The sequence below is a fragment of the Talpa europaea genome (genome assembly GCF_964194135.1).
Source record: "Talpa europaea genome assembly, chromosome: 9".
NCBI classification, from domain to species: domain Eukaryota; kingdom Metazoa; phylum Chordata; class Mammalia; order Eulipotyphla; family Talpidae; genus Talpa; species Talpa europaea.
In genome coordinates, this window is record NC_140076.1 from 18,410,096 (window position 1) to 18,424,165 (window position 14,070).

At 52.9% G+C, this 14,070-nt stretch overlaps 1 protein-coding gene across 1 annotated transcript in view; it reads right to left on the minus strand.

Annotated features, from left to right (window-relative positions):
• The window catches only part of SPOCD1 (SPOC domain containing 1), a gene marked incomplete at its 3' end in the record, with an annotated part of 35,933 nt that overhangs the window by 14,318 nt on the left and 7,545 nt on the right, over positions 1-14,070 (minus strand). Inside the window, exons 10-12 of the mRNA XM_084242255.1 lie at positions 13,899-13,988; positions 13,455-13,641; positions 11,960-12,559 (exon numbers count right to left, since the gene is read on the minus strand). Coding sequence (XP_084098381.1) covers positions 11,960-12,559; positions 13,455-13,641; positions 13,899-13,988 — 877 coding nt within the window. The remainder of the gene's footprint in view (positions 1-11,959; positions 12,560-13,454; positions 13,642-13,898; positions 13,989-14,070) is intronic.

Below are 14,070 nucleotides of genomic sequence, written 5' to 3' on the forward strand. Positions count from 1 at the left end.
CATGGTCCTTCCCAGTCTTACTCAGATCCCTGGCTCTGAGCTCCAGCTCCCTGTTCCTCCTCTCTACCAAGGAGGTGCCCAGGTACCTTTTTATCTCAGGAACGTGGTGGGGTTTGGGGTGGCGTTGACTCTTCCTGAACATTTCTTCCTCCCTCATCAAACCAACTTCCTGAAGGGTGATCCGATCCGCCCTCAAACAACAGCTACTGCCCACAGCTCTTCACATGACTCTTCACATTTAATCCCCACTCAGGCGCGCTTAACACACGAGGAAACTGAGGCCCGGAAGGGCAAAGCGATTTGCTTCAGTTCAAGTCTCTGAGCTAAGCCTGACTCTGGGGCTGCCCAAGGTAAAAGCTGGGATGGAAGACAGAATGTCAGCTCCATCCAGCCACACTCGGAGCACATGCTCTGTCCCTGCTCTTGATATAGAGAATTGGATCCCAACAGGCTCTGTCCTCAAGAGCTGAGGTTGGCGAGGGATGTAAAAATATAATTATAGCTCAGTGTGATCTGTGTATAACACAAAAGAGGAGACACAAAGGTTTATCCTCACCAGTAATCAAAGACATGCAAATTAAAACAACAATACAATGCAGTTTTACCTACTGAAATTAATACAGGTTTTTTCTTCTTTTTTAAAACAGCACCAGTGTTGGTGAGAATTGAAATCTGGGAGTGCTCTCAGATTCCACTGATGGAAGAGTAAATTTGAACAATTTTTATGGAAGGCCATCGGTCACATGCCAAGAACTTTAAAAGTCGACAGATATGTTGGTCCTATTAACCTATACTTTGAGAAACTCACTTAAAGAAATAAACAAAGATGTTGAAAAAGAACCAAGCATGGGATGCTTTATTGCTGCTGTTTAACTGTGAAAAATCACGACCAACACAAATGTCTGGCAATAGAGGGTTGGTTAAATAAAAAATGATATACCCACACATAAGAATATTATATAACCATTGAAAGTCATGTTCTTGAAGAATGTTTAATAACCTGGGCTAATACTCATTACCTAATGACCAGGGAAACAAAATTATATATACTGGATAGTCTTAATTTTATAAAGAAAATAATCAATTCATTTAAAGAAAAGTCAGGGGCCTCCCCTGGTAGCGCAGGCGGTTGAGCGCCATGCCGTGAAGCTGTCCGCAGCCTCTGCAGCACAGGTTCGATCCCGGTCAGCCAGCGAGGGTCCCACATGGCGTGGCAGACCTCTCCTGTCTTGCCGGCTGCTCCCCTCAGCAGTGTATTTCATCAGTCTGCCTGCTCTGTTCCCTGCTCTGTCTCTGGTGAATTCTCTCACCCTCCCTTGCATCTGGCCTATACCCCAGTTCTTGTATAAATAAATAAATAAATATTTTTTAAAAAATAAATAAATAAAAGTCAGAAAGGGGACTCCCTGGTGGGGTTAAGACTCAGCGCTATCAGGCAGTCACCGCAATGGTCTGAGTTCAATCCCTGGCCAGGGAGATAACCCATATGGCGGACCTCTCCTGTTTCACCTGCTGCTCCCCTCAGCAGTGTATTTGAGTATATCTGCCCGTTCTGCTCCCTACTCTGTCTCTGGTGAATCCTCTCACACCTCCCCCACACCACTGGCCTACACCCCAGTTCTTGTATGCATAAGTAAATAAAAAATAAAGTTAAAAAAAAGTCAGAAAGGAAATAAACAGGGGATTAGGTGATTTTTTTTTTCAATTACTATTTTCCAGTTTTTTTCTAAATAGTCCACAGGTTTTGGGGGAAAATGTCATTAAAAGTATACCCAATATGGGGTCTCCCTGGTGGCAGCCTACGAAGCTGTCTGCAGCCTCTGCAGCATGAGTTTGATCCCTGGCCAGGAAGATTACCAGGTGGCACAGCAGACCTCTCCTGCCTCGCCTGCTGCTCCCCTCAGCAGTGTATTTTGGTCAGTCTGCCTGTTCTGTTCCCTACTCTGTTCTGGTGAATCCTTTCACCCCCTGCACCTCTGGCCTATACCCCAGTTCTTATACATAAATAAATCAATCTTTAAAAATATATATACCCAATATGTGTGTGGGTGGGGGCAGCTGAGGGTGTCGTGAGAACACAGGTTCCCAACCCAGGCTGGGAAGGCTTCCTGGTGGAATTGATGGTTGTGCTGAATCCAGTAAATTTAATCCAACGGACGGAGGATTGGTTCTAGCCTAGGAAACAATATGTGTGAAGGCACAAAGACAAGAGGGGTCCTAATCTCTTCTGGAAACTCTTAGCAGTTGGTGTGGCTGGGGCAGCAGGTAAACCCAGGCCAGTGAACAAAGTCCAGAAGGGACTTGGAAGACCAGGCTGGCACTTTGCCCTGAGGACAAAGTAAGTGTGGTTGGCGCTAGGCAGGGGGTGCAACAGGATCCAGGCTGTGTTTCAGGAGGACAACGGAGGCCTCAAATGGAGCAGGGATGGGATGTGGGAGACACAGAGAGGCAAGATGTGGAACCCAGAGACCAGCAGAGCCAGTAGGAGGCCCTTGCATCCTGAGGGTGAGAGAGAGAGTTGGCTTGGGCTGGGCAGTGAGGCTGAGAGGGAAAGAGGAGGGGCTGGCTAGAGAAGTGATTACCAGGAGATTTGACAGGACTTGGTGATTAAGTGGAGGGGGAGGCCGGGCGGGGCAGGGAGCTCTGCTCTCACGGTGACTAGAGCACACGTGGGCACACACACATGTGCACGTACACCACTCAGGTTTAGTCTGCTCAGTTTGGGGAGCGGTTTTCAAACCCATTTCCTCCAAAGGGGCAGATTTGGAGCCTATCGAATATTTGGTTGCAGACCCAGGAAGAAGCTGATCCTGGCGCCATCACCACAGCTGACTTCTGGCTACTGGGCAGCCCCCTGCCTCTGTACTCCCAGATTATAGCCTGGGTAGGCCGTTGGGAGGGAGGAGACAGAAAGACCGCAATTAAGTCATCTTTGATGACACAGACACACTGTCATGACACGGGCCTGGACCCACAGAGAGGAGCACAGCACCCATGGGATTGAGTCGAGTCACAGCAGAGACGTACACAGAACAGCCTGATGCAGGCTGTCAGACACAGGCCTGTTGCACACACAGTCACACACCCACAATCAGACAGTCCCTGACACCGTCAGCCCTAGGCAGGTCTCACACTCAGGCCATTGTGCTCAGCAGAGGCCCCAAGGTGCTCTGATGGCTCCACCCCCAGTCCCATACCCCCTCCCCCTCCCCAGGCAGACAGGACAGAGGGGCCAGCAGAGGGGACTGGCACTGGGACCGGCAGCCAAATGGGGCAGCCAGGAGGGAGGCCTCTGAGAAGGGGTTGCCAAGGCAACAGGCTCCCGCAGAACCAACCAGGGGCTGAGATTCTCGACTCTTATTTTTAGAAGTTGGACCCAGGCTGCATGGGCCAGCCAGTGGGCCAGGCTCCCCCACCCCCATTCACTGACCCCCCTTACCACCCCTCCCCCCATGTCTGAGGGCATAGACACCAGCCTCAGTCTCCCTGGGTGGGGCGGGGGGGCATTCCAGGGGCACTGCCCATGCCAAGGCTTCTTTGCGCTCAGCCTCCTTCCCCAGGGTCCTGTCCTGGGCAGGATCTTCCACTCCCTGTGTGTGCACACAGAGTCCTTCTACCACAGTATCCTCCACCCTCCACTCCAGGCCCCAGGAACAAGGACACGGCCTGCCCTCCCTCTGAAGCCTGTGGTGTGTATGGTTTAATTTATGGTGCATCAGGGGAAGAAGGGGTGGGGGACTTGGGCAGATTTGTATGGTTCTGTGTGCGAGGTTTGTGTCTTAATGAGCATATGTGGGTACACATCTCAGGGGGCTAATCTCACCCTCAGTTCTGTGCCTGTGTGTGAAATTCCTCTTCTACAGGGGTAAAACAGAGGTTCCCCTTCTCCCAGATCCACTCATCACCCCACACTTGCCTGAATCTCTTAAAAGTGAGGCAGGGCAGAGATCTCAAGCTGAAAGGATGTTAGAGGGTCTCGATGTCACCCCCACTTGTCCAGACCCTCCCTTAGCTGAGCAGATAACTCCTGAGGGAGGCAGAAAACTGGTGGCAGGACAGGGAGGGATTAGACAGACCCAGGTGGACAGACTGGCAGAGGGGGGCTGAGGGGAAGCTTGAGTGAGCTGACTTTATGGTGACTCCTCCAGCTGCTGGGGATTTCTCTGTTAATCTGGGACTGTTCGTTTGCATCTCATTTGCCTATATTTGCATAACAAGGGCCTGGCTGGCACCAGAGATGAAATTCCCGGCCTGGGTAATTGTGTGAAAAAGCCTCTGGAGACAAAGCAGGAATCCTGAAGCCTGGGAAAACAGAGTCAGGGGACCGCATGTATTGACATTGCCAGTCCCCATCCAATACCAGGAACCTCCACTTTCCTTAATCCCTGGTGCAGAAGGGGTGGGAATGTAATAGGAATGGGGTGGGAGGGGTGACAAGATTGAGAATCAAGTCATCTTGAGAGCCCCTCCTCCCCCTATCCCCACACTCAAAATGACCTGGACATAGAGCACTTCCATTAATAGGGATGGCCTAAATCAAGTAAGAGCAGAGTGGGGGAGTGAGCGGGACAGGGATGAAGTAAAACTCAGTCCCTCCTGTCAGCCACGTGACTCCTGTAGCCCCCACTGGTCCTCTCCTGGATGTCCCCTGCCCTGGGTCCCCACTTGAAATAACCCCACTTTGACCCTCTTCTGCAAGGAATGAAGAATTTGAAGGTTCATGGACCCACAGGGTTGTGCCCACCTAGATTTCCAATCTCCTTCTAGATCATATCCGAACTCCGGGGCCCAGAATTCCCTGTCCCAACAGCCCTAAACCAGCTGCCAGGGCCTGAGTGGCCTCTTCCCCACATCCTTTCTCCTCTAGCCCAAAGGGTGGCAGAAGGGTGGCCATTTGCCAGGAGTGTGGACCAAGCAGGGCCTCAAGTGTTGAGGCATCTACGGGCTTGCAGACAAGGCCCCTCATGCTGCCAGATGGAGCCCAGGGATCTAGTAGAAGGGAGATGGGTGGAAAGCTAGGGACCTCCTTTTATATTCTTGCCCGAGGCTCTTTAAACATTGGGGTGGCTCTGACAAGCTGTTTGACCCTGGGCAAGTCACTTAACCTCCCTGAGCTCCTAAGTGGGGTTAATAATAGTACCTGCCTCACAGAGTTGTTACAAGGATGAACTGAGTTAATTCATGTAAAGCACTTAGAACAGTGCCTGGCACAGAGTAAGCGCATGTAAGTGTTAGCTATTATTATCTATTATCCTGGGATTTGGCTTTTTTCCTTCCAGCTGCAGAAGCACCTTTTCTTTCACTTTGAAAGATAGAGGAAGAAGGAAGGGATGGGAAAACCCCTTCACCCCCTCCCAGCTTCCTCAGAGGCCAGACTCTCTTTTCTCCCTCTCCAGCTACTATACTCCCAGGTCAGAATGCCCAGATGCCAGGAGGGCAGCCAGGTCACTAGCCTGAATATACTGCTTTGGTTAATGTCCTCATTGGTTATATGAATGAGGAAACAAACAAATGAATGAAAAACAAAGATGGAATGAAGAGAAGTCAAACAGAGCCTGGATTGACTGATTGATAGAGGGACAGACTGACAGCCAGATGCGTTGGTTTTGTGGGTCCCTCAGATCTGTTTCCCTGAACCTCATGGCTGTTGTCTGTCTGTTTTCATGAGATGGTGGGAGGTGGAGGTGGGTGGGGGGTCTGACCAGGCCCTCTCTGCAAGGCGAGTCCTGGCTTGGGTGAGTGGGTCATGCCTGTGGAGAGGGCACCTGGGCCCACCCGTGTCTCGGTCCTTCAGAAGTCTGAGTGTCTATGGGTGTACCCTGTGAATCTGTCTGTGTATGTCTGCTCAGAACCTCCTCTCTGCCTGACAAAGGGAGGGCCTGGGGCAGGTTTCATGTCAGTCCAGGGTGGGGGGACATTGGTGAGTCTCATTGCCTCCTTATTTACACCCTTGTGCCCTCTGACAAAGCCAGGCCTCACTGCTCCCGCTTGTCAGCTGGCGGGTTAGCGGTGATGGAGAGCTCTCCTGGGGCCTGAAGGCCTCCGCCATCTGGTCCAACTAGTGTTGGGGGAGGTGAGGGGACCCGTCGCAAGGCTCCACTCTGGACCCTCAGGCTTGGCACTTCTTGGTGATGGGTGTGTGGGCCTGTGGAGTGCAGGGATGTGCACAAGAAATGGTATATACATGATTCTCTGTGTGTGTGGTGGGGCCATATGTGGGCAGCTAGGTCTGGGTGTGACTATGAGTAGGATTATAATGTCTATATTCATAACCGTCTATGTTTGTGTGTCTGCGTGATTGTATCCTTGTGGCCTGGGGTTTCTCTGCAAGACGGGAATTCCTCAGACTGTGGCTACATGCGTAGGTCTTGAGTCTGGGTGTTTCCATGGGAATTTCAGCGTTGGAGGCAGAAGCAGGAGGGCTCAGGTCCAGGGGAAACTGGAGTTGCAGTCTTGAGAGGAAGGTGCCCTTTCTCAGCAAATTCCTGGCTAGCTTTCCATCAGGAGAAATTAACCTCCAGGTCCATTTCTTAAGAAACTGCTGTTTCTCTCCTACCTGGGTGAGGCCTGGGCAAGGCTGAGTTCTATTAGAGGGAAGACCCTTTGGGGGACGCCAAGTCAGTCCTAGAGGGCTCGCCACTGTCCTGGAGCCCTGTTCCCTAGTTTCAGGCATCATCAGAACTTCCAGGCTCTCCAAGAAGCATCCCAGACAGACTCCCTTCATCTGCAGTGGACCAGAGAGAGCACACACATAAAGCCACTCTGAAGTACAGTCACACAACCCCAACACTGGCACAGCACCCCACATGAACCAGAAACCCACATGTGGCATCACAGGTCCTCTGGACACAAGTACATGGACACATACCCAGCAGACATAATGATGTGTGAATGCGTACATGCCTGACATGTGAGAAGGCACACAGATGCATGTAAACATGTGTTTGTACACAGGGACATGCTCACAAATTGGTAAAATACATTCTTGCAAGGACACACATGCTTAGATGCACATGCATGCAGTTTGCAGCGTATGTGTTCATACATTCTGTGCCTTTCCACCCTCACTCCAGTTCCAATCCAACACGCTGCACTGACTCTCGCCCACGATGGACCACCCTTTGCAAGGTAGGCACCAAATGAGGCCGATGCCATAAGTATAAGGGATGCTGTGATGATGTAGCTGTGTGTCTACATGTCCAAATGTGTCCAGTGTGAGTGTCGACGTGGCCCTGGCAGTCTGTGACATAAAACAGGGAAGAGAGCCTTTAATATTGTGTATATTTTTCCATGTGTTTGTGTATTTCTGGCAAGACCTATGTGTAGCTGTGTATAGCCATTTGTGTGAATGTGAGATTGGATGATAGTGGGGGATTTGTGTATCTGTGTGACTCCCTTCTGTAGACCGTTGCTCTGAGAATGTCTGTATATGTCTATGTGTATATTTACACATATTTGCATCAGTGGTGTGTCTATGGCTTGGTGGTCCTGAATCCACAGCCTGACTGGGCTGGCTTCCCTCCTGGCAGAGGCTGTGGCCCTGGGTGGGGCCAGGCGGGACTGGACTAAATCTCCAGCCACTGACAGTCGTATTTACAGAGCTCCAAGTAGGATGTAATTGCTTCTATTAATCTTTCTCCGGTTGTTAATTGCTCACTTATCGGGTTGTGTATTATGCCGACTGTTGCTCTTAATTCGCCTCCATAGCTGCAGGTGTTTGCTGCCTTATTAACTGTTAATCGGCACGGCTAGGACTGGAGACTTAATTGGCCCCCAGAGTAGGACATAGGCAGGCCAGCCGGGCGCTGCCAGACTCTCAGCCTGTCCCCGGAACCCTTACCTGTGGAGCACAGGTGGCTAGCAGGAAGGAGTTGGCCAGCCGCCATCCCGGGAAGACAGCAGTCCTGCATACAGCGGTCAGAGTGACAACTGCAGGGTATGGCCCCCACATAATCCTACCTCTCCAGAAAGTCAACCAACCAATCAGAATCTAGCTCCCACACTCCTTCTCCGTCACCAACAACCTTCCTTTACCCAAGACAGAATCCAACCTCATTTATTTTAATTCTCTGGAGCTAATTGAGACTAAGATACCAACACAGAGTAGAACTGCTTCTCTTCCTTGGGTACCTGCTCTGCCTCCCCTCCAGCCCATGCTCTGAAGATTGTTAAAGTTGCAGACTCACCTAGAGAGAGAAGGGCAAGGAGAAGGTGCTTCTGCCAGAGCAGGAAGATGAAGTGAGGCCAGGAAGGGCTTTCCAGCTTTTGAAGAGGCTATTTGGAACTGGACAAGAGCAAGAACTCTCAGGAGGAGTCCTGGTGCTCCATCCCACCTCCAAGGGGTCTCACTGTCAGCCTCTAATTACACAGCCCTGACAACAGGGCACCCAAGTCCCCCGGGCACTGCTACACGGCAGTGGGAACATACTGAGCTGATTTTGCCTCCCCCTCCCCAAGTCACAGCAGAGGAACCCTAATTGTACACGATGGAGACACTGAAGCCTACAAGGGGGTACAACCAGGGTCTCCCAGTCCTCTCTGGCAAAGGTTCAGAAATGTGCTGTCTAGGAAGTTCCTGCCCTCAGCCTCCTGCTGGACCCTGCTCCATCTACGCATCTCAGTCCTGGAGGGTAATTTCTTGGTCACCTCCTTCTAAGTTCTGGTCTTTAGGTGTCCCAGCCTCAGCCAGTGGTGCTGCAGCCACCTCAAGTTCCAGTGCCTCTGAGACAGAAATGCAAGGTTTCTCAAAAGACCTGAGAAAAACCTGGATAAAAGGATGTGCTCCGGGGCTGAAGTGGGGGTGTCCTGGGGGTAGGGTCCATGCTTCACCAACCTGGCCTCCAAGCTCCAACAAAGAAAAACAGGCACAGTTCTGACTCTGTGCCTCCCATCCATGTGCCCCAAGACCTGAAGTTATAGCTGGTGTTTAGTTGTCATGTCATGCTGCAAAATAAGTGAATTTGCTTTGGTTAATTCTTGAGAGAAACTGATCTGGGGAGTGGGGAGGGCTGCTACCATTGAGTGTGAACTGTGAGCCAGAAGCAGCAATAAATATATGTAAAGTGGCATCTCACTGAACCCTCCCATAACCTGATGAATTAGGGGTGACTATCCCTATTCACAGAGAAGGTAACCGAGCCATAGAGAGGGGAACTAAATGCCACACAGCCAAGGGAAGGTGTCTTTGGTCAGGGATACCTGGAGGAGTCATGCTCTGATCCAATAAGCCCACTAGGGAACCAATGGTCCCTATTACAGCTCACCCACCCCCGAGCTGGGACTATCGATCAGCAGAACCTCACGCATGCGCAGCCCACGTGCCCAGCAGCGGGAGGAGCAGCTCAGGGAACTGTCCAGGGACAGTTGCCCAAACAAGTTCCGGCCCAGCCTCTATGTTAATGACATGTAGATATATGTAAATTTCTACAAGCAACCACTCAAACCTTTGGGAGCAAAGGGGTGACACGGGACGGTTGCCATGGAAACCCCAGGGCGACCCCCTCCCCTCCCACCGCGGAAGCTCACAGACACGTGTACAAAGGCCCAGGGTTCCTGGCTCCTGAACCCACAGGATCTCCGGGTCGCCCAGGCTGCGAACCTAGAGGCCCCCCGAGACTGTGTCCAGCCCGGGGGGAGCTGAGACCCGGAGAAAGTCGCGGGGAGACCAACGTCATGGGGCGCAATCCACTAAAAGCGAGGGGAGCTCCGAAGCCTTCGGGTTCCTGGAGACTCCGCCTCCGGCGACGCGAGCCCCGCCCAGCGTTGCTTAGCAACGTCCCTCCAGACTAGCAACCGCCAGTCACGCCCCCTAGCAACAGCTCGACTAATCCACGCCGCTCGCCGCCTCTGCCAAAGAGGCAAAAAGGGGCGGTGGGGAACCGCCAGAGGTGGGTGGAGGTAGTGTCCAGCCTCGAACCTGAAAGCAGGCTGCATGATTTCGGGGTCCCTCCCTACCCTCAGAGACAAGATGACCGAAGGCCGCACACAGAGGGGAGGTTTACCGAGGAGAAAAGTGGAGCTCTGAAAGGAAGTCACAGCCCAGAGCAGAGCGCCTGCTCTTGCCTGCGTTCCCCGGGAGGCAGCAAGCGCGCTCTGGTTTCCCTGGGAGGGAGCTTGGGCCTGGAGGCAGGGGTGCTCAGCCATGCCCCCACATCCACCCCAACTGCGTTAGGAAAACCAGCGAAGTCGCCGGGTCAAGAATGCAGCTGTAGGCTTGCAGGGTAATTTGAGTTATTTACATATAGCAAGGAGCCCGTGGCACTCACAAGCCCCTTGCGGCCAGAAACATTCCCAAAAGGAGTCTCCCCTCCCCTGGTTCATCTGTCCAGTCCTCTGTCCACCTCTGCTCGGCTAAATTCCCACACCTCGTCCGGCTCGCAGCTCAGCCTCCAGCCCCGACCTCCATCCCAAGGCCGAGGGCCCCCTCTGCTGTCGGCAGCGGGTAGGGCAGCAGCAGCAGCGCTTGTGGGAGAAGACGGACTCCCCCAAACCACCAGCGGCCCACCCTTCCCAGTGCAGTAGAATCCAGGGTGCCTCCGGTCAAAGTAGACTTTGAGAAGGGGGACAGAGGATACACGCAAAGGAGGGGACCTGGCTAGAAGTTCCCTCCTCCAAGCCAGGCCCTGCTTCCCTGTGCTGGGTTATTGCCACAGAGCAGCTAATTCCTGGGTCAGTCCCCTACTCAGTTCTCCTGAAGTACACCCTAAGCTGAGATGCACTTAGGAGCTCATCCTGACGTCAGGAAAAGCTGCACCATCTGCCCTAACACCAGCCTCCAACCCCACCCTGAATGCTCACCCCCAAGGTGAGGATCCTTGGCTTTCTCCAGCTCCAGTCTCTGAATGCTGGCAAGAGGCACATAAAGAAGTTCTATGGGCCCCTCCCCTGGTGGCGCAGGTGGTTGAGCGTAGCGCTGTGAAGCTGTCCATAGCCTCTGCAGCACCGGTTCGATCCCAGCCGGCCGGCCAGCTAGGGTCCCACATGGCACGACAGACCTCTACTATTTCGCCCGCTGCTCTCCTCAGCAGTGTATTTCGTCAGTCTGCCTGTTCTGTTCCCCACTCTGTCTCTGGTGAATCCTCTCACCCTCCCATGCATCTGGCCTATACCCCAGCTCTCGTATAAATAAAATCAATAAATCTTTAAAAAAAAAAAGTTCTATTATATGACACGCCCAACTTCCTCAAGTGTTGCACACACAGACATGCAATCAGACACACACATGCTCATAGATACATGACATAGAGACCTTCACAGATGTGTGCACACGCGCACACACACAGAGAGAATTTGAAGTATACCCCACTGTCCAAAGGAATAAATCTTGGTAATTGAAAAATGTATTGCAACTTGTTCTCCTCTTTCTCCCCAACAATCTCTAGGTGTCTATAAATAAATCTCTCCCCACTTCGCCGCAAGCCCAGTACTGCCTTCTCTCCCATCACCCCCTCCTCTTAGTTTAGAATACTTGCAAAACGCTCCCAGAAGCCATCATGGCAATGGCCCTGGGCACAGTGATGGCTCAGGACCTCAGGCAAGCAACTGACAAGGTTGCTCCCTCCATCTCTTTAGCTCTGCCACATCTGTGCCCAGAAACTCAGACACACCCACCCCAACCCACACCTGACAGGTTCAGGGTCTCTCCAGACTAGCCAGAAGCAGTCTCCAGCTTCACCAAATTCTTTATTAAACCAAAATCAACACCAAGCAGACCACAGAACAGGAAACTCAAACAGCACAAACAGCACTCAACAGGTGGGGTGAGGTAATCTTTCTCTTCCTCTGCCCCTGTCTCTGTCCCTGGAACAGCTCAGGGTTCAGGACTTGTGAGGGCACTGAAACCCTCTCTTGTTGGGTAAAGAGAGTCAGGTATCTCTAGGAAGAGGACAGTTGGAGCCAGCTCCATCTGTAGGGCCCAAGAAAGAGTAAAGGTCTTGGCTGGAGGGCTCTGGAGCTGTACGGGGCTGGGAGAGGAAGCCAAGAATTCCAGGGTCTATAGGGGTCTGGGGTTGAACAGATGCTGCAGATGGTGGAGGAATGAGCTCTTGGCCTGGGGACCTCAGTGAGGCTTGGAGCTGGTGACTCAGGGCCACCAGGGACTCAAGATGCTGGAGGAGGGCTTGGTGGGGACAGAAAGCCCTGTGGAGGTGCTGGCCATGGCTTTGGGGATGGCCAGGTGATGCTCCTGAATAGGGATGCCAGGACTGACACCCGCCTGGTTTGTGGGGCCACTGCCCTCTCCCAGGACCCTGCCAGGTCTGAGGCTCTCCCCACAGACTCCCCCTGCCTCTGGGAGGCCTCTGCCATGTACAAATTCCCCTTGGAGCCAGGCTGCCTTTGTCCTGACCCTGCTGCAGGGCATCCCCTGGGGGAAGGGCACCCTTCAGGGTCACAGCTGGCCTCCTGGCCTCAGGCTGGTAGCATCTCATCTCCACTTTCTTGTTGAAGGAAACCGTCTTGCGAACCTTCCCCTGCAAGGAGCTGAACTCTGCTGTGCCTGGAAGCCCCGCCTTGGGGAGCAGCACAGCCAGCAACAAGCTCGAGTGAGTGACATCCAGACCTGGGGAAAAGGGGGGAGAGACCAAAGGCCTGGCAGGAGAGAACAGAGAGCCCCCCAGAAGCCACATTCTGCCTGCACAGGAGATTAGACTGCAAGAGCTTTCTAGCAGTAATATGGGGGCCCATGTGATGCTGGGAAAGGCAAGGGAAGCTGAACCTGCTTGAAATAGTTGCTCTCAGTGCAGGAGAGTTCACAGGCATAGATGGCTTAACCTCAGGACTACAGATTCAGAGTCTAGTCCCCAGAACATAGAGGCATGGAAGGTCCAGAGCTCTGCTTGAGAATGGGTACCGACCACCACCAGAATCCCCCCAAACCCAGCCCACTCCCAGGTGCTTTCCTGGAGCCATGCACCAAGGGCGTGACCATATGCAAAGGCCAAGCCTGGCCCGGCAGAACTGTGCTGGAAACACTCCTTCCTCTCCTCAGAGATGCTGCCAGTCAAGTGTTTGTGGGTCCTTCTCTCCTGCTACGTCTGGGTCAAATATGGCTGTCCCTAGAGTTTCCCTCAATGTGCCTAATTGGAGAGCGAGCACAGTGTGATGGTGAGGAGCCCAGTGTCTGGGGCCTTGTGGCCTGGGTATGAAACCTGGCTCTGCAACTGTCTGGCTTTGTGACTTTGGACAAGCCACTACCTTCTTCCTGCCTCAGTTTCCTTATCGATGAAAGGAAAAAACTTATAGTACCATTCTGCAGGGTTATTTCAAGGACTACATGAATGGACATCACAAAGTAATGTATGAGTATGAGCTATGACTGTCACATTTGCCCACCTCAAGTGTTCGCTTCTGAGACAGCCTGCCTCCACTGAGACACAGGTCAACTGTGTCAACAATGCCCAGTCTGGTCACTGACCGAGGGGAGGCAGGGTCAGGGGTGGGCACTGGACACTCACCTGGACCTCCAAGAGGGCGCAGTCTGCTGGGCAGGGGCTGAAAGGCAGGCAGGGGCAGCAGCACCACCCCGACCTGCTGCACAGCTGCCAGGCCATGGCACTGCTTGTTGTTGAGGTAGGAGTAGAGCAGGCGGCAGTTCTGGGTATCCCGAGGTCCCTGTGGGCACAGCCTGAGCACACACACATCCTGCAGGTACAAGAAGGGGGAAGCTTTAGAAGCTGCCATGCTTTGCTCCTGCCAACACTTGCTGGTCACATCTAAATTGCAGAGAATCATGTGAGGAAGTATCTCCCCATTTTCAAAGGAGGAAACAGTGACTTCACAGTGGGAACCAGACCCTGATATCCCACACCAGGCCTCTGCTCCAAAGGTGGAGCGAGGGGGAGCAAAGAACTGAGAGTCAGTGCTGGGAGAAAAGGTGGAGCCCAAACACAGCTGGTTACCTTGGCCTGGGCTGGGCAGATGCTGGCCAGAAGCTCCCAGACAGTGTTGGAGGGGATGCAGCCTGCTGAGCGGATCACCTCCGGCAGGGCCTGTGGGCAGGGAGGATACCAGTCAGCCCCAGAGCTGTCCACCCACCTAGGGGAGACTCAGCACCAGACCCCTGGAAGCCCC